The following is a 27,146-nucleotide window of genomic DNA, read 5'->3' as shown; positions in this document are numbered from 1 at the left end:
CTTACAGTAAAAAAAAATGGTCATCCTTCCAAACAAAAATATTAGTGAAGAATTATTCATTTTCTGTTGGCTTTTTTTTTTTTTTTTTTTTGAAAAAACTGCTGTGACCTTGAAAATTTATTAAAATGGTATGAAAACTTATAGAAATTTATTGAAATTTGTTATTTAAAATGCTGGTAACTTTTAATTAAAAAAATGCAAAATAGAAAAGTGAAAAATGGGTTATTTCTCATACTCTTAAAAAGAACTCCGATATCATTGTATTAATAAACTCTAAATGTTTTAACAAGCTGTAACCATACAATAATTAGGACTGCAGATGGCCATTAGTAAAACCTTCTTAGAGCATTGCAGAGGAAGCCTTATATTTTTGAGCTTTCCATAATCCTTCTGCTCTTGGTCACCGATCCATTTCCACTGGATTATTTTTACAGGGGTATCACTGGTCAAATTTCGAATTTCAGGGTCGAATGATATATAGAAACAATTATCTTGGGGTAAATGTATTTGGATACAAATGTAAAAGTAAAAAAAATAACTCTAAGGTTATAATGACGAGCACAATAATGGTATCTTATAAATGTAAACAGAGGAAGTCTTAACAGATGCCACTGTTATTTCACAAGTAATCCAATAGTCTCTTACCAGTCTGGCAGCTTCTAATTTGAACAAAAGTTTAACTAATTTAAGGGTTTCTTAAAAAAGACAAATATCAAGATTTTTTTCATTCTATGTTAAATATTTCCCCCTTTCCATGATATGAATATGTGCATGTTACAAACCATTACGAATATTGAAATCATTTTCTTTTGACAAATGGAAACATTGAAATTTTCATGAATGTTGACTTTTCAGTTCATCATAAAGGAGGTTTTAACCTGAGTTCATATACGTTTCTTTCCTCTTGTGTTAATCATCCCAAAGTGCTACAGATGTGTTTGTTAATACATAAATAAGCATTAAATCAAGAACAGCTAAGTTCCTGTGTCAGTATTTGAGAGAAATTGCAAACACGTTGGTCACACCTTATTTAGATAATTAACCATCTATATTCTGATTCTCTCATTCGGAATTCACTCATGTCTTCATGTAGACAAACGACATAAAAAGTGAAAAGGAATATTTGTTTCTTCCAAAAGCACCAATATTTGGAAGCCTGAATGCCTTAAAGCCATAGCACTTTATTTTCTGGAAACAGAAATGGAAATGGAGAGTCTGAAAGTCCCAACTGATCTCCTTTCTAATACTAGAAGCTTTTGGCTAAGGAATTCTCCTCCATTCAATGAAATGGTTTGCTTCAGTTATCCCACAGTTCAGGCACTATTTGAAGTAGTTTAGTCCCGCCACAAGGAAAAATTTCTCCAAGAAAAGTTCGGAGTCCAGCACAGCAATGTGGGCAGCTCGGCCTATCAATGTGTTGGCGGTGTTTGGTAGAGCATGGAACACGTTGTGCCTGACCAAAGTGCAGTCCTTTGCCCCAATTAAAGGCTGAAGTAGATTGTTAATCATTTCTGCATAAATGGGACCTGCAAAAGATTTTAGATGTTACATGCCAAAGATGTCAGATCTCCTCTTTCTTTCCATGTTACACAAGGACAGTCTCAGTGGAAAATGGAAATGGGGACAAAACACAGTAGAAACACTTTATTACAAAGATTTGCCAAGTAACAGCATGTTACAAATGTCGTTCTTCATTGTCTATCCAGGGAAATCTAATGAAGCCCCTAGCACAGAGTGGGGCACATCTCAGCACTTAGTCCTATTTCTCCTGAGATAGAAGAAAATATTCCCATTTCCTCTGGGGAAGAGGGTTGGACTTATTCTGTCTGTGAAGCTGGACGCAAAAGGGTCTGGCATAGACTTATTACATAGAGGCCTATTAGGTTTAGACATAGAGGCCTATACAGGTTTCTCTGGGGAATGTGATGCAAGAGGATCATCATTCTGCAGACAGCTCAGGAGTTTATAGGGGAACAACAACAGCTCAGGAAACTTCTACTCATGAACATACATTGAATGTAGGTCTGGTAAATACTAGATCAAAGATGCCCCTGGTACATATCTGGGGTAAAAAAGAAAGAACTGTGTGAAGGCAGCCATGTTGACTTTTGGGTTTGGGTGTCTCTACTTTCCAAGAAGTACTGCAATTTCCAGGTAATCATACATGTGAAACACGCAAAAAGTTATACTGAACTTTATTTCTGGAATTAGTATCAGACTGAAACAATGGAATATTCTATAAAAGAGGGAAACTGTAAGTAACAAAGGCAATACTAGGAACAGTGCACAGCTGTGCTCACAGGAGAGCTAGGCATCTGATGGATTGAATCCTGATGTGCTTTACATGATTTTATTCCAAACCAATACGATTTTAGATCTCTCAAATTACATGACAATCATCCAAACACTACTGAAAACAAAATGAAAGCTCATTAACTTTGGATGTGCTAAGAGAGGTTTCACTGTATGAGACAATACTAATAATTCAGTAAACTAAGGAGGAGCACTGTTAATAACTAGTTATATTTTCATCAGTTTAAAAAAAATAATTAGGAGGGCAAGGGAAAGAATCAATAAGAAATCTTTAATCACAACCTAATTGCAATTTATATTCATCAAATAAATAACGTCTTTAAAAGCTTTTCTTGATTTTAGTCATTTCCTGTGAGAAAACAATACTTTCTTCCTTATGAAATGTGCATCTGATGAAATACTCTTGTGATGCAACAAACTCTGTTACACAAAAACATTCCTTCTCAACAGCTTTGCAAATACAGAAACATACCTGTATGCCTGTCTTTGAGTGCATTTTTGCACATTTCTATTCTTGCTGAATGAAAGGGTACATATCTGTCTTGGGGTGAGGCCACTAATACAACATTTTTAAAGTACTGAAGACCTGTAATAAACAAATGCATTAAATACATTTATAATAGAATCATAGAATCATAGAATCCAATATGGAATCATAGAAGCCATTCCAACCCCCTTGCTCCAGACAAGGTTGCCAACCACTAAAACAGACTCTAGATCAGGCTGCCAAGGGTACAGTCCAATCTGGCCTTGAACGCTTCCAGAGATGGGTCATCCACAACTTCTCTGGTCCAGCACAATGATGATCAGTACAAACAAAAATTCATGTTAAATAATACTTTAAAATCTATAGTGCAAAATAGTTAAAGTTAAAGAACAATTAAAACACAAAGCACAAACTAAAATTCATAAGAATAGCTTTAAAACTATTTATCCTCCTTTTGTGAGCTATTTAATACTTACCAGTGTGCATATAGGTTAATTATATATCAACAATAACCAAAAAAAAAAAAAAAAAAAAAAGCAAGAACTGTCTTGGTTTCAAACAGTGATTGATTAGAATCTTCACCTTGCAATTATGGATAAAATTTGCTCTTCATCTCACAGCATCTATTTCTTAGAGCTAAGAGATATTAAATTTTAAAAATAATAAAAAAAGAAGAAAAAATGATTTGCATCTATTAAAATGAATTAAATGATTGTGGCCTGTTATTTCTTGCTTGAAGAATATGAAGTTAGGTGCAGGCTTGCTTCATCATGGAGGCTTTAATTGGGCACTAACTGTTTGGCAACTATATTCATTTAAAACTGTGCAGAAAAAAAGGCACAAATAAAACAGATATTAATATTAGAAAAAGTTGCCCTTCTCAAAAGCCAGAACATTTAAAGAAAGATCAGTAATAGCATACATATTTTTTAATCCTCCTAGGAGACGGCAATCTAGCAGAATCCTTTGGAATAACTCCCAACATCTGCACAATTACATTAAGCCTCACTCACCTGTTTTTTGGCTGAGCTGGTAAAGGAAACACTTGCGCAGATCTGCATTGTCCCTGAAGGTCAACTGCAAAAGTGACCCTGATTTTTTCAATTTCTGCATGAGCCATAGACCTGCAATGGAAATTTGACTATATTTTTACCTTTTTGCTAATTATCAACAAAAGGGATTAAAGATATGTGCCTTTAATAATAAACTCAAAGTGAATTCAGTAAGGTTAGCACTTTAACTACTTATTTTATGTCTTTGTTTCCTCTTGAATTGCTAATAAACAAGGAGAAAAGTCTAGATGTCTCATTTGGACTGTCCAGTGTTGTGACAACTTAAACATCCAGGAAGGCTAAACACTGAGACATTCAGCTCTCGCACTACTATGTTTTCTTCAGCTTTGGAAATGCCTCTATTTACTGTCAGTATAAAGAGAAGTGGAAGAACACAGAGGAAGCAAGTTCTTCTTTCGTTGCTTAACACCTATGGATTTTCCAAGAAGCAGTCTTAGACATGCAGTAGGTGCCCTCCCATTAACTCTTACCTGTACTAACCAAAGTACTGTTGTTGTAAAGGGTTCCAAGGTGAGGCCCAGAGAGGGACAGGAAGGTATGCAACTTGTTGAGGTAATAGCGAAACCTGGGGCGAGTTAGTACAGATCGGATGATGACATTACCAAGGGAATGCCCAATAAAACTGTTGGGAAAGACAGAATAATATAAATACAAAAAAAACCATACATATGATATTTAAATTAAGTATAAGGGAAACATAAATTGCTCTCAATTGGCCTCTATCTGGGCGTTTAGTACCACCATTTAGCTGTCATTTTATATTTCGTTCAGCCTCACTACTCTCTACCATCTATTACAATGTAAAAATTCAGCTCACTGACCTCAATGGCTTTTGACATAGGACAGTTTTGGAAAAGCTAATTTCACTGAACGATGCTCACAGCCACAGATAGCTACAGACAATTCAGTAAGAATGCTTACCTTATCCGGGATATGGAGAGGTTATACAACTGAATATGCTGAATAATTTCATCCAACAATCGGTCGGTCATTGTATCAAAATCAGCAAAAGTATCAGTCTGGTGAAAAAAGGTTTGAGAAAGTGAATCAAAAACTATTGCAGTGTACGTATATCCCAGGCTATTGTCATTTTCAAAATAAATCATAAGCACAAAAGTAATAACTATTCTAAATTTTCTATGTGAATGCTCAGTGGGGTCAGAATTTTTCTCATTCTCCTGACCTTCTAAAAATTTAAGCTCTTTGAAAACAATCGTGAAATTTCACTTTCAGTTTATTACAAAAATATTCCAGGCGACATTGCAAACTTACTCAAGTATTTTTCACATCATCAGGAACAACTGGTTACTATCGATCACATGGCTGTTTGTACAGTCCATGTGGAAATTCACTGTCTTCACTGAGCTCTCAGGTGAGGTAAGGCAAAATCTTTTGTCAGAGTTTAATTGACCCTATATTGTGTTCCTAGCTTCAGACACATAACATGAGTATTAAATTTCAAACAAGATCAATCCTACACTTCCTGTACTTTTCCTGACACTGTAGAAGACAGTATTTTAAGGTGTTAAAATCACTGTGGTTGCTTCTGTTTTCTCCAATGACATTGCCTCTACCTTAGGCATGATAATATTAACCTGGGCCTATAATTTATTAACAGTAAGTCTAACAATATCAGGCTGAGTGATTTCTCCTTCTCTGGAAATATTCATAACCCGCCTGAATGTCTACCTGTGCAGCCTGCTGTAGGGGACCTGCTTTGCAGGAGGCTTGGACTCGATGATCTCTAGAGGTCTCTTCCAAACCCTACAATTAGGTGATTCTGTGATTTCTGATTCATAATTAAGGCTTGAAATGGCCTCACTTAATAGTGGTGGGAATTGCTAATTCTCAGCCTCTGAGCGATATTCTACACAACAAAATAAAAGCTTTTGATATTTAGAATTGAACAGATTACTATGATAAAATAATTTACATAATATAGAAGTTTGGTTCTGAAATTAATGCTTCCTATCTTATTATGTTGGCCCACAGTATCAGAGGCAGATGTTGGTGATACGGTAGTAGAGGTTGAACCTTCCAGCCAATGTTCTGCTACATTTTATTGCTGTGACAAATGGCAGCAGAGAGGCAGTCTGATAAAATGGGGCCTGACGTGGAAGTAAGTGTCTATGAAGCACTGATTTCCTTCATGTGGAAAAAATGGCACCCACTGATATTCATGGATGCTTACTGATTGTTTATGGAGAATAAACAGTGGATGTGAACACAGTGAGTCTGTGGGTGCCATGTTTCAGAAGTGGTGACAGCAGGTCACCTCTGCTGTTGCACATTTTTGTAGGCACAGTATGCAGGCTTCTGTTCATCGCTGGTGAAAATGCATAGCTATGCTGGTGATTGTAAAGAAAAATACTGTTTTGTACCTGAGAATTTGGTCTATCAAATAGCATAATCGTGTTCTTTGTATCTGTTATAGTTTCCATGAAAATAAATAGGAAGCATTACTTTCAGAGCAATCTACATGCGTTACACATACATGGCTGATATGGGTGATAAGGATGTGATCACAAAATTATTATGTCATTTAATAAATGTTGTGTGAATGTTGTGTGTTTGTTATTCAACAATATCAGTAAGAGAATGAGTGCCAGAGAGAGAGACAATTTGTTGATGCCAACAATAGTGGCAATTGTGATACAAAAAAAAAAAAAACAAACAACAGTATATTGTTTGATCTACACATTTACAGGCAAATCTTATTCAGAACTGTGTCATCTGGCAAATCAACAGGACTCTAAATCAAATAACTAACAAGTTGCCACAGAAACAATCATCAAATATTGGAACAGCTATTCAGAGCAAACATATCTAGTAATTAATGCTTTTGTGACACAACCCATCTTGCTAATTGCAGCTCTGGCAAAAGAAAACATAAGCATATTCACTTTGCAATACTGCATTAAAATAAAAGTTTACATAAACTACAAACAGTCCACTAACCTCCTGCCTGTTTGTTTAGTCTGCATTGTTAATTAATGATTTCTTCTCAGGCTCATCATCCCAAATCTTTCAGGTTGTTTAAAAGTGGAAAAATACCAGCTTGGACATTAATCACAACTAAAACACATCAAAAGTCATATTTCACCAGGTTATATATCTGTCCTTCAGTATCTTCAGTATCTCAGCCTGACTGAGCTTGTCAATTAGAGGACTGCCTAAAAAAGGTGGCTTGCCTTCTCCTCTCTTAAGGAAAATTCAGCTAAACATTTGGTTTTGTGGATCATTTTCAGAATGGTCCCCAGAGAAGGGAAAAAAGGTGACTGGATACTTTAAAGAATCAATTATAATTTAAATTAAAAAAAAAAAAAAAAAGAAGCCAAAACCCATTCTATTTCCAGTGCTATAGGAACTTTCTCATCTTTCCACACTATAGGATTGAAAGTTCCAATTATGACCTCAGGATAATGGTAAGTAGAGGTTCTGTAAGAGCTAGTGAGATGTTCATTGAAGGTGGCAAATTCATAGACCAACACCAACTACTCACTTGTAAGTATAAAAGCTATTGAGTAAAGGGTGGAAAGTTTTGACTCAAGATTATGAACTGATCTTAAATCATAATAATGTTTCTGATTCAGCACTGGAAATCCTTATCTTATGAATAAGTGTAGGCCTCTGTTTCATAAATATGAGTTCACTGCAAAGCAGAGTGTTGAATTCATTTTTGTTGCTCTGCTTGGACTGGCAGTGAATTTTCCTGAAAGACATTTCTTTATCATTTAAGAATATAAATCTCACAAAAATTCTAACAGGTGAAATAATGGTTGATGCACCAAAAGAAGCGGACAACACCTTCTGGATATATTTTACATCCTACAGAGAATTTAACATCATTAAACATGCTGCTTTCTGTTGGTGTTGTGTCACTCAGCATCCAACAGGCAGAGGTTGAAAGGTTTCAAACTCACAAGACAAATCAATTTTCTTTGTGTAAGTTCTAGTCTTTTAAGTAATAACCTAATTGCTTTTGACCTCAATGCTCTAGATATTTCTGAATGGGTTCAATCTAACCATTTTACACAAGAACAGGTATTTGAGCTCAATCCTACTAAAACTCATTGAATTCCCCAGTTCTACTGCTTAATCCAGCTTGTGAAAGCCTTCCTGAAGCAACACCAACAGCTTGTAGGAGATCTAATGGAAGACAAAATTTAGCTCTGTACTACCTGATTTCTTTCAGACATTAGGAAGTCCAGTTTTCCACTAGGGAGTCCCAGTTCTATAAAAGTCTTTACCAGCCGTAGATCTGCACTGTTACCTAGAAATGAATGACACTTTATAAGATGTAATTTGACAGAAAAAAAATAATTGAGACTTGATTCAATGCGTTTGTCTTCTAATACACCTTTGCACCAGGAAGCTCTTGCTAAGTGCTGCCATGACAGCTTACCACACCATAGGATCATGCATTGAAACAATGGGAGAGAAAGAATGTTGACATCTGTGCAAGGAAGGCTGGACCTCACCTTCTGCTTTTGGGCATTACATGAGCTGCACAGTATGGAGGACAGGGCAAAGATTGAGCTCAGAATAACTTAGTCCCCTATTTTCTGACTGGGTAGATAAGACAAAGGGTCATGAAAAGGCAGATATTTGTCCCTTCCAGTTTGCACCAAGTGATAATACCAGGTGCACTATAGACCTTCAGGGGTCATTTGCACCTGTGGTTTGGGTATAAGGATGGATAATAACATGCAGAATAGCCTGCCTCTCTATACTTGCAATTAGACCTGGTTCTGAAATGCGGTCTTATAACATTTTGGAAGATGACCAAAATGCTCCAATTTCATACTAGACTAGGGGTATTCTGCTATTTTGCTGGAAAAGTATGGACTTTTATGAGAAACACATTACTGCCATTGGGATACTAAATGGCAAACAATGCCTGAATAAGACAGGAAGAATTTCACACTTCTGAGGCTCGGTCCCTCCTTCTTTGTAGTCTCAAGATTAACACCTTCACCTAGCCCACTGAAACCAATAACTTTAAGAAAAGTATCAACTTTAACATATCCATTTTCAGCTTAAAAAGTATCCATTCAAAATATTCCAGGTCAGCCTTCCACTGCAGTGAATATGGATTATTCTTCAACATTCTAAAGCCAGCAAAAATCTTTCCTACAACATTGGTATACTTTGTTAAATAATGTTTTCATCCTGGTGGCATAAACAACCAGATAAACAACTGGCTAAACAACCAGATATCTCCAAAAAGACATGAAGAGTTCCTGTAATATACTGTACACTGAAGGACTGACGTAATTTGGTGCAGAATTCTGCCTAAACAGACAAAAATATGCTGCAGTACTCATTTGTTAAATATTTAATATTCTCCTAGAATTTCTTTATTATAATAACGTAAAAACTAAACTCTATGATAAATGTTTTCGTTAGACTCTGTTCTTTCACACTTCCTGTAGATCTGCATTTTTCACTGTTGCTTACACCAGAATGACTCTTGCACACAGCAGGTCTTACCATCCAATCCATGGACACAGACAACCAGGTGAATTCCATCTTCCAAATTTTCTTCCTCTTCCTCTGGTGGAAAATATGGGATATCAGAAGCTAGTACAGATAAGTCACTGTACAGAAATCCTTCAATCTTCATTTCTTTTTTAAATTTTTCTTTGGCCTGATAAAAACTGGAGAATACATTAATTAATCACAGTAGAACTGGGTATTCAACAGCCAACTCTCAAACTAGAAATGACAAGGTTCTATTCTGATTGGGAGAAATCAGGATGTAGAGAAGATAATAGGCTAAGAGAGAGCAGGGGGAAAAAAGAGTCTGTTCTCCAGGTACCCTGAATGTCCATTCTCCCATTTTCTAGTTTCAGAAACTGAAGCTAATGCCCTACAACCCAGCTGTGATCCCCTTTCATTGCTTAGTTAATCGTTAAAATTAAGCAGAAAAGAAAAACAAGCTATGGCACTACAATTATATAGGATCAATACTCATGTCTGGGTAACCATGACTTCATAATGATGGGCAAAATCTTAAAGACTATATGCACACCCAAATCTCACTCATTTCCATGAGGTTTAAGGACCTAAATTCTCTGAAGATCTTGGGTATCTCTGTGTTTCTGTGTCTCCTGTCTGCTTAGACTATTTATTATGTATAAATCATATGTCTATTTGGATTACTTAGACTGTAATTTCTCAGGTAGCAACTGTCTCTGAATACAAGTTTTCATTATCACAGAATCATTAAGGTTGGAAAAGACCTTTAAGATCTCTAGTCCAACTGGTCACGTACTACCAATATTGCCCGCTAAACCATGTCCGTAACTATTACATCAATCTTTTCTTTAAATACATCCAGGGAAAGTGACTCTACCATCTCCCTGGGCAACCTGTTCCAATACCTCACCACTCTTTCTGAGAAGAAATTCTTCCCAATATCTGACCTGAACATCCCCTGGCACAAATTGAGGCCATTACCTCATGTCCTATTGCTGTTTCCTGATAGAAAAGGCTGATATTCCCCTCGCCACAACCCATTTCCATATTAGGGCCCTGAACTTTTTCAAGGTGTCATGACATGACAGCAACATTGATTAATTAATCAGACATTCTTACTTCAGCATCCTTTCATTGGCTTCTTCATCCACCTCATTTGAATGGGAAGAAACAACTCCAAAAGAGCCCAGAGGCTGACGTGTGATGGGAAATGCAGCCTGCTTTGCAGAGAAGCCAACCATCGCAGGGGTCTCTTTGAGCACAGAAGAAAAGGGAAGACATGTGGCCGTGCAAGAGACAGAGAGGTTAACTACATCAACAGTCTTTCTGCTTTCCAGTGCTACCCCATCCATTGTAACCGAGTGAAACCCAGTGCCATTAGCTACAAGTTTCTGCCCTTGGTTGTCAAGTTCCTGAGGATATTTGTCCTGGCAGGATTCTGCAGCAGGATCTGCTGAGGCAGGTGAGTCGTTGAGCTCAATTTCCTGTAACCCCTGCATTTCTGCATACACCAGCAGGCTCTCATCAGCAAGAAAGCTATTGCATTCTCCTTGCATTGAGCCAAATTCTGTTGAAGTCTCTGAAGGACCTGAAACAGGATTACAAATATGTGGTACCAGCTTTATGCTTTGTGAGAAACTGTCCTCTCCTGTTTTTCTCACATTGATATACAAGTCTTGTTCTATTTTTAAGCTGTCCGGCTTAGATGTATCCTTTGGATCTGTAATGTACTTATCAAACTTGCCTATACTTTTGTCCAAGTAATTATTAGCCCTTGGTGTTTTTAAGCTGCACTCATCATTGTTTTCCAGTGATTGACATTCAGAGTCATTATCTCTGAGAGGATTACATGCAGGTGGTTTTGCACATTCCAAACTACAGTAAGTCTCTGAGAAATCTTCCTTTGCCTCCTCCTTTTGTAGTTCTAGGTTGTCATTACTGTTTTTGGCAGAGAGTTTGGGAGGTCCTCTTAGTTCTGGTTGCCCACTTTCAGTGGTGAGCTGACACACAGAAAAATCCATCATTAGTTGACCATCTCCATTCTCTGTTTCCCTGCAGCTTTTTAAATATCCTCCTGAGTCTCGTGAGGTTGCTTCAATGTGTTTAGATATGTCCACCTCCTCCAAAGGCTCCTCTGGGCTACTGATCTGAGGAGCTGAGACAGATTTAGTCAGTTTGGTAAGCTCCACTTCTCTCTCTTCTTCCTCAAAGGGCAAAGAACTAATGGATGTGAGAGATGCTTGTATCCCGCTGGGCAGGCTGGTATTGCTTTCTGTGTGCCCACCCTCCAGGGAATTCCGGTGGATGGCATGTCTCCGTACCAAGTGGTGCAGGATCTCTCGATCACTGGGCAGTTCCAGAGCCCGGCTCCGAGCATCGGACCACGCCACTGAACTTGGTTCACTTTCGATGCCCGAATCTGATATAATAGAGGAGGATCTCTTTATGACCCCTGACATCAGGGTAAATTCTTCACACTCTTCAGTTCGTTGCTCCTTCGTGAACAACTTCACCTCCAAGCTGTGAGAGGGCAAAGCTTTCAAAACAGGCTGCAGAGGCTTGCTATCTGCATCTGGTGTTCTTTCAAGCCTGATGAATTCACTCAATGCAAGCTCAGAACTGAAATTATTCTCAGGATGACCAGATTCAGCCATTTTATGTATTTCAGTCCTGCCTTCCAAGCCATCAGTTCCACACGCTCCGCACTCAATCTGAGCACTGACAATCAACACGGGCTCACTTTTATGGGCACCCTTATTGCTAGATTTCTTCTCTTCAGTGGTAATAGCCACTGAATGCCTATTGTCTTTTAATAAAACTTCCTTGCATGTTTTAGACTCCTCTGATATGCATTCTGTATTGCTTAGCTCTGAGACAGAAGTAGTTTCCTTACTTGAAACATAAATGTTTTCAGGTATCCTTTGGCCTTCTTTGTTTGCTGTACATACCTGAGATGTGGAGTGCTGGTTTATACCCTTGGCTGCGAAAGCAGCACCTTTGGAATCACTATACAAGCAAGGATTCCCATTTATCCTGTCTGTGTGTATTAGCAAAGTACCTTTCCCAAAGTCTCCTTTCATTTCTACAGTGTCATCATTTGATGCAAGATTTTCCTTCTCGTGTATTGTATCAATTTGAGTATTGGCAAGAGCCTCAAAATCTGGGAAAGTATCCAAATTCTGGTCTGAAAGAAAGAAAAAAAAAGAATTTGTATCTGCAACTTCCACTCAGCACAGTATACTACCCCAGTATGATATGGGACTTGGAACAGTGATTATAAGGCCTAGAAAAGTATGTATAATTATACTATATAAATTATCTCTACATTAGAAATATATTACAAATGCAAATGCCAGAGTTCATTTAACTGGTATTATAATCAGTAAACAAGTTAAAATTAGGCCAAAAATACAGAATTGTACAGAGGGAACTATATTTTATTGATAATATCTAAACTGCTAGTTTCTAGCACTGATAAACCAACCAGAACTGGCACTTCACGTTCCTCCTGTTGTACCACATTATATGTAGTGTTGATCTTGCTTGTGAATTAGCTTATTACACAGTTTAATGGCTTAAACATTAGTAATTATGACTGTCAAAATTACCTCAATTTTTTGAGGTAATTTGATAGCTCTGGAAGAGTGGAAATTCTGAATAACAAGCCATATTTACTGGACCATGGTCACTTATGGCATTAATATGTATTACCTCTCTGCTAATCTTAATAGTTGCTTAAAAAGAAAAAGGAAGCAAAGACTAAAAGGTTGTACTTCAGCGTTGCAGAACTAAATATTTTCTTAATGAAAAATCTTAATAAAAAATCACCTAGGCACTCCAGGGGAAATTATTTTTAAGAAAAGCAATACTGCCTTTTGGGGACAGTGTTGGTCTTCATAGAAATTGTAAGGCTTTTAGTTCTGACTTTTCTTAACACTAGATGTCACTCTGGGTATGAAATTTGTTGCGCTGTTTGTTACCGTAACAAAAATCCAATTTTTTTTCTTTCTGTATTTTGCTTCCAGCCCTTTCAACTAAACATTCTGTTAAATGAAAAAAAGTGTGAAGTTACAGTAAATAATCTAAAGTCCAATATTAAAAAAAATAATAATATGACTTCAGCTCTATTTTGTAGAGGATTATGCTCTCATCCTAGGAAGAGCCAGTTCAAGATAGGTGACATCAAATACCTTGGGCTAGGAAAGTCAACTTCTCCAGTCCAGCTGTCTCATGAGGCTGTTCTCAGGGTGTTTCACTCACCTTTGCAAGGCAAATCCATGTACCTATCTTCAAAAATAACAGGAAGTGTGTTCCAGTCCCCATCGATGTCTAGGCATTCTGCTGGCAGCGGGGGCATGCTGGTAAAGTACTCTGAATTACGAATTTCTGTAGAAATCTGCGCATGACTTTGGATCCTGGCAGCAAAATGCAAAAGAAATTGAGTGTTTGAATGGTTAACGTGCTGTTTATCAGTCACTCCTGCAAGCCAGGCAGCAAAGGCAGTTAGTAATAGTGCTTTTCAATTGATATCATTGTGGACTATAAGCTTTTTAGAATGGACAGGCAAGGTAGGAAAAGTTGAGGGGTTGCCTTCCAAATCAAGAATTAGATGGACTGCAAGGAGATCCCTCTGAGAAACAGCCAGGAACAGGTTGAGAGCATGGGGGTTAAGATTAGGGATGAGACCAATAAAGGACAGCTGGTGGTCAGGGTCTGCTACAGGCAAACTGACCAAGGGGAGCCTGTTGTCAAGTTCTTCTTGCTTCAGCTGCAAGAAGTGCTGTTCTCACAGGCTTTTGTCCTGATGGAGAATTACAACCACTCAGATATGTACTGAGAAAACAACACAGTGAGCTGCAAGCCATCCAAGAGACTCCTGGAGTTCATTGATGATAACTTTCTGGATTGGATATTGGACAGACTGACCAACCACAGGTGAAGTGTTACTGGATCTGGTGCTCACAAATGCAGAGGGTATAGTTAAAGGCATTAAGACTGGAGGCAGCTTGAGCTTGAGCAACCATGCCTTGGCTGAGTTTGTGATCCTGAGGGGTGTGGGCCTGGCAAAGAATGGAGTCAGGATTGCATTTTGGCAATTTTTCAGATTATCAATGGTAGGAGCTAGGTAATCATCATGTGCTAGTTAACTAGAAGAAACATTCTTTATATGAAGAATTACTCAGATAAAAGATTTGTAATTCAGTTGATCTGCCCTCATGCCAGCATGGAAAATTCCTACAACCAGACAAAAAAAAAAATTGTGCAAGCCATCATATGGGCTTCTTTAGAACACAATTGGTGTTGACCATCATTGCTCTTACCAGATATTTTTTCGTCAGAGATAAGCGAGTCACTGGTTGCTAAAACATGACTCAGGGAAAAGTCACAAACATCTAAATGCTTATTCCTGTTTGCATTAATATCTGGGTATTTGGAATTGAAACTTTGCGCCATAATTAAGTTCTTATTGACACTAATAAATAGCACCAGCATTTATACTAAAGGCAATATGTAAAAATTATAAATGTTCTCTGAGACCAGTTTCTGGCACAAGAAAAATGAATTAATACCATTAATACCAATAATTTTCTCTGTGAAGTATTGGGAGACTGTGCCACCTGCCATCTTGTGTGTTACCCAGTCCATTTGAAACAGTATTTCTTGTTGTACTTGAGTAGTAAAATACTGCCCTGCATGTAGGCATGGCCTAACACAGGTCAGGCTGGACAGGGCTCTGAGAAACCTGATGTATCTGTAGATGTCCCTGTCTATTGCAGGAAATTTGGATCAGATGGTCTCTAAAAATCTCTTCCAGTTCAAATAATTATACGATTCTGTGATTCAAGGGACTTACAACAACATTATGGGAGGCAAAAACAATTTTTTTCTGGCCACAAGAAAGACAGAATTGGGGAAAAACTATGTTCATATGTCATAGAATCACAGAATCACCAAGGTTGGAAAAGACCTAAAGATCATCCAGTCCAACCGTTCACCTATTACCAATACCAATATTTGAAGTGTTTGTATAGTATCTGGCACACTGAGAGTTGACTTCATATGGAACCTCTCTGAACCCAATAAAAACCCCTGCTGGCACTCCCAGTAATAATACTCTGGCAGCCTTTCTACCAGAGAATTATTCTGCTTTGCTAATTGCACCACATAGCCCAACCAAAAAGAAAACAGGATTCTGACATGAAGCCTGTATAGACCAATTAATGAAATTTACTGCAATTGACCAATATTTAGCATTTGCTAAATTATTTTATTTTTTGTACTCTCTCACCTCGATAGTCACTGAGGAAAAATTATGCTTATCTACAGGAAAGGGTTAGCTCTATGGTTGTTTGGAGAAATAAAAGCACTTCACGCAATTAGGCTTCCCCCTGTGCAGAGTTGTGTTTGCTTAGATAAGGCCATGAATGATATTTGCCCTAACAACAGGGTCCTGACATGGGGCTTTTCTTGTACACATCTCACTTAAAACATGACTTAATGAGGACTAAGTGATCATAGTTGGGCCCTTGCAGCCATGACTCTGCTCTAATTTGGCAGAACAAGGTAGCCTGGTATAACCAGTTCACTGATGAAGCCACACAGCTTTCCTCCAGTACCAAATAGGTCTTAATGTTTCCAGTGATAGCTCTGAGAAAGTCATGTTCTACTTTGCTCTTGGTTGGAAACAAATGTCTCACTTTAGCCCTATCATCATGACAGGATTGGCCATCATGGCCTTTTAGCCACTTCTGAAAGGTTTCTGTTTCAGTAATGCTATAGTCCTCCTGTGTTCAAGCAGATATCATCTGGACATCCCTCATTGTTTTAAAATTCAAATCTGCAGAGCTTTCCTTGAACTCTGCCTTCAGAGTTTGAGTCATGAGCATTACCCATGCTGTGCATATGGCTTTATAGGCAGTAAGAGGTGTCAAGCAGAAGGAAGTAATTATCTTGTTCATGTTTCATAGCATATGCTTGCAAATGCAGCCCAGTGCAACGTTTATTTTCCCAGATTGTTTTGCACTGTTGATTCTTGGTTGGACTAGATGAGGTTTTTTCCAACCTTAATCATTATATGATTCTATGATTCTTAATCGATTAATTATCAACCCTGAGCTCACATCAATCTTTCACTTCCTCTAGCTGCTGTGGTGGTTGTCCTCATTTGGTGCTGGATCCAGTGAATGCATCTTTGCACTGACCATATAATAAATCAAGATTCTACAGTTATAGACCTTCACTGCTATGGAAAGTAGGGATAGACAAAGTATCTGAATAAATTCATGAATGCCTACACCCAAATATACTACAAGGAAGAGTGGAAAACAAACTCAAAAATGTTATTTTCTTGTTATTTTCCAACAGTTACCTTCTATTAAGATTTCCATTATTAAATCTGGTAGAGGAAGTTTATGAATTTAATTGAACAAAGACATAAAAGATGTTTTTGTCTGCCCTGATATTGGTGGTGGTGTTGTAGATAAGCTCTAAGATACATGCATCCAACTGGGAAATGACAAGGGAAAGAGGATCTCCTACATCCTATCAGTAGAATGCTCTTGCTACAGTGTTTTAGTCATTCCCTGAATCTGAAAGTAATGTGAGAGGGGGAGTAAGAAAAAGAACTCTCTTATATGAATCATAAGAGTTTCAGAAATAGTCATCTCTGAAGCATCATCTTACTTTGGACGTTGCTTTCAATGGGTTTACTATACGGAGCTAGAATAGACCTGGTGACTTCTCTCAAAACAGCCCCACCCATAAACAGCAGAAAAGCTCTCATTCTTTGTAGAAAAATATATTAAGCAACTATATTTTCAGCTATATCAGTGGCAGGAGAGATTCAATCAGTTACTCACAGGCCTTCCTGGAATGTCAGCACAGCAAGTTTATTGTGTTCAGTGTAGAAGAAGGCTTCTGAGAATCTCCTTACCTGGGGAAGAAACATGGAAGTTAAACCTAAGATCTGGTGAAAGGTGCCAGGTGCAATTAAGCTAAAAGCAGAGCAAAGACTGTCAGGACTAGATTCCTTAATATTTCATTTGCTTTGCACTGCTCTGGTGTCAGAAAGAAAATAAAGAGCTCAACTCTGCTTTACTTTTCCATTCTACTACAAAGCTGTTAGTGTTGTTGCATATTTTGCTGGAAGAACTGTCCCTTGATAGTAAACTGATATTTTCTTTTGTGTGTCTTCTCACTACTTTCCTTAAAGTGTCAAATTTAACATTTTTCTCTGTAATATTAAAATGAGGAAAACTTCTTCCTTTCCCACTGTACAAATCATAGCTGCAGTGGAGTGAGTTAATAAATTAGAACAAATCTTTTCTATGGGATCAGTCACAATTCCCAGGATACTAAAGGAAGTTTTACACATCAGCCCAGAAGAGAATAAGCCCTACCATGGCAGAAACATATCAGCCTGCTTCACTATACATACAAATTGGAGCTCTTCAGATCTCCTCAAGGACAGTAGATTGGATAATCAATTAAAAAAGTAGTCACAGATTTGAAGATCTGGCAGAGGACGAGTGCAAAATAAGCTATAAAAAATTCAGTGTTGCTGTCTGATATGGAATAAGTGTTCAGTTTCAGTCAATCCATCATAATGTGCCATAGTAATGAACTGTTGAGCTGCAGCCTATACATTACTATGAAAATCTGTAAGAGCCATCTCTATTATAGTGTCAGAGAATGGCAGTGAAAACCACATGATAGGATCTCAGCACATCAATAAATCCCAGCCATATGTCAACAAATGGCTTTTCTAATAAAAGAAGGACTAACACCCTTTAAAATACTGCACTTTTTTTATCTGGAGCTCTCAAACTGCTTTACATAACTGGGAAAGTACTATTGCACAGCTTTCATGGAGAGAAATTGAAGTATGTGAGGATACATAATTTGTCACAGGTCATGCCAGCAGCAGGCATCCATTGATACTGAAATTCACCTTGCTGGAGCTGGGGGTCAAGTTATGTTCTTTGGCTGATGAGGCCATCCTGGACCTCTCAAAATAAAGGGAGACTGAGCCAAAATAATGAGGGGAGTCTCAACGTTGTTCACATCTTCCTGAATTTTATGTCTACCTTTTGCAGTCATTCACATTCTCTCAACTCCATTGACCAGACCTCCAATGATAACTTGAACAACTACCGGAATGGAAGCTGGAATGCTAACACCTACACTCTAGACATCTGAAGCAAAGCAAGATGAATCCTATCATTTTCTATATGCTCCTAATCTAATGATTAGATCAGCCCAGGAGCTCAGCTCAGCTGAAGTGATGTAAATGAAAAGTGATGAAAGTGATGTACATTCAATAACCAAAAAGTCCTCATGGAAGGCACAGCACTTGCTCACTAATCAGATAGGCAAATCTGACAAAGTCAGTTCAAAAGGCAATCATTTTTGTGCCTTCTTTATTACCAAAAAAAAAAAAAAAAAAACAATTTCCACATGAAGAGTATTAATATTTCATGCTGTGAAACTCACTAGGAGAAAGGCAGTAACTAGTTGTCTATATGTGACTTAGTGAAGAGAGTGTTCCTTTGGTGTAATTCTGTGCTTTGAGAAAGAAGCTGAAAGAAACCCATCTTTTGATTATTTGTCATTGTGGTGCTTGTGCCTTTTAAAACATGTTTATGATTGCTGCGTAAGTAACCAATATGGGGTATCTCTACCTCTCTTTCCACCCACCTCATGTTTCCTGCTGGATTCTGGTGTCCAGAGTACACTCATTTAGTACAACATTATGGGTACCATAGTAGCAACATTTTTCCGATATTCCAAAAATTGAAATCTATATTTAAATCCTCTTTTCTTGTCTTTGTCTTACTCAATTCATCTCCCTTAAATATTCATAAAGGCATAAGAGTAAGAGAAATATCCATCCATATACACCATTAATATCATTCAGGAGGTTAACATTACAGAACTTGCTTTTAACTTCCTAACATTACCCTTAGCATATGATGTTCTTGAGTCAGATAAGCTGTGACTTCTGGGTGAAGTGTTGCCACCTCCAGGAACTGGGTCCACAGGGCCAGAAGGTGGGAGCAAAGCCAGGAGAGGTCCTTGCTTATCTGCTCTGCTATCTTCTCCGGATTGCTCAACAGCTGCAGGGAAGAAAGGGCTTTTTGAGAACAAGACAGTGGCAGGATAGAAAATCAATTAGCATGTTAGATGATGTCCTTTTAGAAACAACAACAACAACGTTCTCCTGACTTAAAATTATTACTAAAGCGCTATTTTACCCAAAATCCTGTAAGTGAAACTTTTGCTCTCTGAAAACAAACAAAAAATCCCACACCCTAGTTATACAACTGGAGAGAAAGAATATAAAGATAATCATGGGATTGGAGCGTCTCTCCTTTGGGGAAGGGCTAAGAGAGATGCTACAGTTCAGCTTGCAGAAGAGGAGGCTCTCAGGACCTCATCAGTGTCCTTTAATATCTGAATGGGGAGTGCAGAAAGGACAGAGTGGTGCTTTTGTCAGTGATGCCCAATACCAGAACAGGAGGTACTGGAGACAAACTGGAACACAGGAGGTTCCCTCTGACCATCAGGAAGCACTTCTGTACTGTGTGGGTGATGGAGCACTACTACAAATTGTCCATAAAGCCTTCTCCTTGGAGAACTTCAAAAGATACCAGGACAAGGTCCTGGCCACCCTGCTCTGAGTGTCTGTGCATGAGCAGGAGTTGGATCAGATGGATCCAGAGAGACCTTCAAAACACCTCCATTCCTTGATTATGTGAGGTGGGAATAGCCTCAATCTTTACAGAAACTTTACTGTAGATGTAGTAAAGAGAGAAAGAAAAAAAAAAAAAAAAGGAAAAAAAAAAAAAAAAAAAAAAAGGAAAAAAAAAACAAAGAGAAAGCAAAAAAAAAAAAAAAAAAAAAAGAAGCAGATTCCAAACTAACCACCAGATGGTGCTGAAATAATAAATCAAAGACGAAGGAAGGAAGGAAGGAATGAAAGAAGGAAGGGAGGAAGGGAGGAAGGAAGGGAGGAAGGGAGGGAGGGAGGCACAATGTACTTTCATTCTGAGAGTTTAGCTGCCTAGCTGGGCAGTAGCCTAGCAATCCTAGCAATGCAGGTCAATTCTCAAGGACTTCATTCCTCATTGCCCATGGGTTAAAATGGTCAGTAAATACAACTCTGGCTATTCTGTTCGTGTATTTTGTGGTGTGTAGTCTGGCTTTAACAATACTGTTAGTCAAAACAAATTTAGAAAATATTTTGGATAAATTATTATGTTTGACTATTTAAAAATCATTTTCAAAATTAAAAAAACATGAGCCTTCTATTTTTTCCTGTTTTGAATAGCTACCATGTCCTTGGATTAAATACAAAACAGGGCAAAATTCACCTTCTCCTCTTCTTTTGTTTTTATTTAATTTAAAAAATGGACCAGACCCTGGTAACACGGTGGTAATGGGAAACTAACCCCACGGGCTTCCTTCTTTATAGTTTTAATAGCATTTTCTTTCTTTATAAATGACTGTCCTTCGTACTTTCTGCTGAAGAGAAATGGTTTCAGTTCACATTTTCCTAAAGGCAAAATACTCAGAAAGCTTGGCCAATACTCTTCTGAAAACTGTATGGAGGTTCACATGACTTCTACACTTAATTGCAGAGATGGTCAGTGCTATTGTGTCCCAACAACGTACAATGTACAATTGTACAATGCTTCATCATTTGTGTCTTATTCTCTTAAAATTCAGTCATTAATCATCAAAGGCTGTGATTTTGGGATGCTAATGCCAACATTTTTAATGGTATACATGAAAACCATAATAAAGTTCTTATATCACTCTAGATATATAGCTGTTTTAGCTATTGTGTTCTCCTATCTGTTATTACTCTGTTCCCAGAAATTTCAAAAAAAAAAAAACCTGTCTGGCTTTATAAATATGGCCATGCAAAGCCAGTCAACACAAGAACAAGAATTGGACAGGAATTTGAAAATACAGAGAAATTAGACATGACATTTTCTGATATATGCCAAGTTAATATGAACTTTCTTGAACCTACTGGTCTCAAGGAGACTCTAGATTATGTTGTCTGACCTCCAATACCCTAAAGGCTTCTAAATTTCTGCAATCCAGTTGAGCAGAGACCCATAACTTACACTTCTCTAAATTTAGATGAAATCAAATTTATTTCTAATAATCCAATTTCTGATTTGAAATTAAGAAATTTGCTATTTCAGTCCTTTTTTTTACATATGGCTAAAAAACACTGTCTCACCGCTTGTAACTGCAGTGTAAATACAAATGCAGTTTGATTTTGTTTCAGCTCCATTAATTGTTATTTTGTCATTCTTTCCTATGCCGTCTTCCTGCTAATAAACTGAGCAAATCAAAAGTATTAAATCTCTGATTATAAAACATTGTGTCCAGTGATCAACTGACATTTGCATTTCTTTCTGGCTCCCTTGATGACTGCGTATGTCTCACTTGAAATCAAAACTGCAGAAGTTCAAGACAGTAATTCAGTTACTGCTGTGTCAAAATCACTTTTTTCTTCCCACAAGCTTCCTTAGACATTTAGGTGTTTTTATTTGAAAAAATGTGGCTGCACAATCTGCCAACGGGTATTCTCTCCTGTCAGCACAAAAGTTGTAATTGCAATCTACCCCAAATCAACTTTTGTGAATACTATTGACATTCTGCCTGAGCTCACTGAAGGATGCTGAAGCTTCCAGCTGGTGAATTGTTAAAAGTAACAGAAACATCATGTAAGTGAATAATCAAAATTATGTGAAATTATTGGTGGAAAACAAACATCCAGCAACTTTCTTCTGGCACCAAATTACCTTTCTCCCTACTCCAATACATGATTGTGCTGTCTCACTGTACTTAAAAAATAGACTTGAAAAAAAGCACTGACTGATTCTGTTAAAGACAGTACCTGCAGCTCTGCACAGAACTGAGATAACATATCTTCCACAGGTAGTTCCTCTAGAGAAAAAAACAACAACAACAACAACAAAAAACAGAGAAAGAAACAGGTCAGATTTAGAAACAGTGGATATGAAACATTAATGCTGTACTTTTTGTTCATACAATAAATAAGACAATAAATAAGACATTCTTTGTCAGTGGACAAGTTTCAAGTTGGACAAGTTCATGCACAATACACCTTGTACTTGCAGGGGTTCAGGTACAAATTCTGCTTCTGAGACCTAGAAAACTAAGCCTGTATATATTTTGGAAGGTTGTTGCCAGGACACATGTCATGGTTCTATGTTTTTGTTTTTTTTTTTTTTTTTTTTTATGGTTTCAGTATTCCACATCAAAACATCATGTAGTGTACGGGGCATTGAAGTGTCACTGCCCCAATTCCGAGTACCTATCGCTGTACATTACCGAAGTCACAGGATCTGGCCCTTCCGGGTAGGGGGGGGCGCTCTCTTGCTGCCTTGCAGTGGGTGCTGGAGGGTGCTTTCCTAGCCGTTCCAACCTTTTCAGGTTTGACTCGGTCCCGGGAACTCTCTCTCTCTCTCTCTCTCATCTTGTCTGATTTATTAATCTCATTTTCAATCAAATTGTATATATTGTGTTATCTTGTATTCCAATACTATAGTAAAATAAGTTTTCCTCCATAGATTGTTGCCGCTGTTCTTTTCCTCCCTTCCTTCCTTCCTTCCCATTTTTTGTGGGATTGGGGTGGGGGGGGAGGGCGGAGGCCTGCCGCCCCTGTCACGAACATAGATTGATCTGGTCAACTCCGTGACAGATTTTTGGCGCCCAACGTGGGGCTCGATGCTTTTTAGCTTTTAGAACGAATCTTTTTTTCTCTCTGCTATTAGAGAGCTTCGTTAGGGAGCATTATCAGTAGTTCAGGTTTCTGCGCTGGAAAACCTGACCTTGAAAGATTAGGCGTACTGCCAGTGTTCTGGGATATTTGTAAACTTTGAGCATTACTTAGTCTGAGTAGTGCCTTTTTTCTTTTTTTTTTTTCCTCCTCTTGTTAGCTTCAATTCATTAACCCTTTTTTAGCAAGCACTAGCGATGAACCCACTCGTTATCGTGGGGGTGCTGGGTAAAGGATTTAAAGCAATGGTGTTAGTCACAACCTACTGGCCAATAATCCATCTCACACTTGTGTGTTTTGGAATTGCATCCGTATATAACTATCTAAGGGCACTGATGGAGACACCTATGTTTTACTTATTTGCAATGTGGTATGATTTGAATTTTGACATTTACATCCCAGAAGGAATGGCTAATTTCACAAACAACTACATCCCCGAAGGAATGGCTAATTTCACAAACAACTACATCCCAAATGGAATAGCTAATTTTACAAACAACACGATGTTCAGACCAGTCTCCGGGTTTTCTTCTCAGTTTGTCAAACGTTTTTTGAATCCTGAATTAATAGTCATGTTGTTGTTGTTGTTCGTGTCATCAATTTTCCTGAATGTATTCCTATGCATTCGTATTAAGGGAAAGGAGTCTCTTCCGAAACTAGAGAATGATGATTGGCAGGGAATATGGAGAGGTTTAGGAAAGGTCTTAGAAGCATGGGGACCCGCAGTGTCATGGGATTTTACTCTTGAACACCTGTGGGATCCTGAGAAACTAAGCCAGTATTTGAGTCAGGGACTATGCGGCTTACATAAATCTAAGGAGGTACAACTTATTTGGGGTTTGGCTTGTGCTTACCGTGCCCTATATAATACCATTCTGGAGAGAGAGAGTTTCCGAGCTGAGGTTCAAGCCAAAGGGGAAAATCCCCAAGTCAAATCTAATCAATCACAGGAGACACCAGTAACAATACCAGTTGCTCCTGTGGAGGGCAAGAAATGGAAACGAGTGTCTTCGCGTCTTGAACGAAAAAGAGAAGAGGAGGAGGAGGAGGTGGAGGAAGATCCAGGCGAGGGGCCCTCCTCAGAACCACCACCATAGCGAAAGGCAAAAGGGAAAACTAAGAGACATGCAGAAGAGAGTGATGAAGAGGAAATCTCTATTACTACTCGCCGGCCTCTGAAAATGACTGAAATCCAAGGTTCAAGAAAGGAGTTTACACCGCACCCGAATGAAAGTCTTGTTTCCTGGTTGGTTCGCTGTTGGGACAGTGGGGCCCATAGCTTATCTCTGGATGGTAATGAAGCTCGCCAGCTAGGTGCCATTGCCAGAGATCCAGCTATTGATAGAGGAATTAGTCGATGTTCGGATGAAGCTGCCTCCCTCTGGGAACGAGTGTTAACAGCCGTGAAGGAAAAGTATCCCTTCAAAAACGGTTTGAAGATTGCGATGAAAAAATGGGATACAGTTGAAAAGGGTATCCAGTATTTGAGGGAAATAGGTGTGGTGGAAATGTTGTATGACCCTAACTTTGTTCCTAACCATCCACGCCAAGACCGCGACCCTGAAAAAGTGAGGACAACGCCTGAGATATGGCAGAAAATCGTGACAACAGCGCCGGACAAATATGCCTCTACACTAATGTCAGCGTGTGACAGATACCAAGAACAACAGAGAACACCCTTAATTTATGAATTAATTCTTACGCTCCAAAACTATCAACAGTTGCTATCCCCCATTCATGCTGCTGTAGCCGCTATCTCAAAGGTGACGGACCAACTGAATGAAACGCGGCAGCAAATGTCTCAACTGATTAACCGTGACAAACCTGTAGCAGTATCAGAGACGCTTGATGAAGATCAGGATAATCAAACAAGTCTAGCGAAGGAGGTGAAGGAGATGATGAAATTTATGCGAGCCCACCTAATTAAAGACGATGAACCTTCCTTCTCACGTGCACCATCAAAGATAGAATTTGGCTTTTATTCTCTCTCTCTTAATAGAAATTTGCTTACTAGCTTTTGAAATTTGTCAGTATATACAAACATCTGAAGGGAGACTGCAAAGAGCCAAAAAATTTTCAGTGATGCCCAGTGGCAGCAGGCACAAAACAGAATCCAGGATATTCCCCCAGTCACAAGGAAGAACTTCTGTACTGTGCACGTGCACAACCCTGGCACAGGTTGCCCAGAGGCTGGGGAATCTCCTCCTTGGAGAATGTCAAAAGCCACCTGGACATGGTCCTGGCCACCCTGCTCTGAGTATCCCTGCTTGAGCAGAAGTTGGACAGATGGACCCAGAGGTTACTTCCAACATAACCATTCAGTCATTCTGTGATTTATGGCCAACTGGTCAACTAAATGCAATTTAGTTGTTGTCTCACCACTGGAACATCTGATCAAATGATGTACAATAAATAGTTCTCCATATCATGTTACACAAGGCCATGTAACATAAGTCCTGCACATCTGAATGGTAATAGGTATCTCTGTATTGCCCTGTGAAGTGTGAAGAACTTTGCCTAGCACATGCAGCATTGCTTTGATGTAGTCCTGAGAGAATCCAACATAGGGATACTCCACATTAAATGCATAACAAACTATGAAGAAGGGGAGGATTTATATCAACTCTCCAACTCTTGTAGCTAGATTTTGTGACGTTGAACTTTCTAATAGCATACATAAAAAAAATAAAAAAATAATAATAAAAAAAATTAAAACTAATTCCCTTCCCAATCCCAAGTGATTTTTCTCAAATAGTACTACAGATTGAGATCTTTCTTTAGCTGGCAAAATGTGAGAAACAATAATTTCCATTTTTAATGTCTTAACTAGACTATTAAATTTTAATATTCTATTCAGAGGGATAGGAAAAAGAAAAAAAAGAATTAAGAAAGTCCACAGAGCAGATTTATAGTCTTGTATTTATCTTAACTATCTTTAGAAACCTATGATGAGATTAATCTCACCAAATGTAGATGCCTAAAACTGAATGAGTCATTTACATTCTAGTGGTCAGTGGAGAAAAATGAGCAAGTAGAAGGTGCAGTTCATGTCATCCTAAGGTAGAAAGCACTATTTGTCTATAATATATTTTACAGTCTTAAATGAGTCTGTTTCTCCCTAGTGACTGTAAGAACAGTCTGGGCAACTGTCTCACACAAAAACAAGCTTGACATTCATCATTCTGGGTAAATCTTATACTCCATGATTTTTCTAGGCTTTGCTACTGGCCTCAGAAGTCTGTCTTTAAAATCAAATCTTCAGTAGATGTTCAGGCTGTGAATAAAATGATGCAAATAAGTGCTCTGCTCAAGCAGCTAGAAAGGGTATTTGCGTTTAGCAAATCTGCATGTATTACAACAAGTACACTTGCCAATTAAGTGCTTGCTTCAGCACCAGAAGTCATTTGAAAACCAAGTCAGTTGTATTCAAAAAGCCAATATGTGCATATCTGCACATCTGTCTGTTCTTCAGTTGTGGTCAACAAAACATAACTCTGCCAGTTCCTCTTCATTTCAGGTAAAACATAAATCATCTAAAAATGTGCCTGATAACCAAGATGCCTGAAGTACAGGTTTTGCTGCATCTTGGATTTTTTTTGTTTGACAGCTCGTAAGTTGCAAATAAAAATGCTGTAACTATTTTTTTCCTGTAGCTGAATGGAATAACACAGTATGTGTTCTCCCCACTCCACGAGTTGCAGGCAAGCTATTTTGAATTGAAATATATATCAGGAAATAAGACATGAAGTGGAAAATAGAAGCTATCAGGCCCATAAGTCTGTACAGCATAATGTGTTATATTTGAAAGTGCTTGTAATATCTACACAGTGAAAAAAAAAAAAAAAATTCCTTTCCTTTTAAAATCTGTTAACTAATGCATTCAATACTCTTAATATAATAAACCCTGCAATATAGCAATCTGACAGCTGCGTATACAGACATACAAAGTCACAAAAACAGATGAGACACA

General features: G+C 38.1%; 1 protein-coding gene across 1 annotated transcript in view; it reads right to left on the bottom strand.

Annotated features, from left to right (window-relative positions):
- Nucleotides 1-1,320: 1,320 nt before the first annotated feature.
- The window catches only part of FAM135B (family with sequence similarity 135 member B), a 120,033-nt gene continuing 94,207 nt past the window's right edge, over nt 1,321-27,146 (bottom strand). The window contains exons 8-19 of the mRNA XM_042839942.1: nt 22,271-22,320; nt 19,314-19,469; nt 17,214-17,287; nt 13,615-13,769; nt 10,474-12,538; nt 9,367-9,533; nt 8,055-8,146; nt 4,795-4,892; nt 4,344-4,495; nt 3,814-3,924; nt 2,786-2,899; nt 1,321-1,526 (exon numbers count right to left, since the gene is read on the bottom strand). Coding sequence (XP_042695876.1) covers nt 1,321-1,526; nt 2,786-2,899; nt 3,814-3,924; nt 4,344-4,495; nt 4,795-4,892; nt 8,055-8,146; nt 9,367-9,533; nt 10,474-12,538; nt 13,615-13,769; nt 17,214-17,287; nt 19,314-19,469; nt 22,271-22,320 — 3,440 coding nt within the window. The remainder of the gene's footprint in view (nt 1,527-2,785; nt 2,900-3,813; nt 3,925-4,343; nt 4,496-4,794; nt 4,893-8,054; nt 8,147-9,366; nt 9,534-10,473; nt 12,539-13,614; nt 13,770-17,213; nt 17,288-19,313; nt 19,470-22,270; nt 22,321-27,146) is intronic.

Source organism: Centrocercus urophasianus, unplaced genomic scaffold, assembly GCF_019232065.1.
Source record: "Centrocercus urophasianus isolate 14NV4802_14NV808 unplaced genomic scaffold, USGS_Curo_1.0 seq_11, whole genome shotgun sequence".
In the NCBI taxonomy this organism is placed as follows: Eukaryota; Metazoa; Chordata; class Aves; order Galliformes; family Phasianidae; genus Centrocercus; species Centrocercus urophasianus.
The sequence above is the reverse complement of the archived record's forward strand: the minus strand, read 5'-3'. Positions and strand labels throughout refer to the sequence as shown.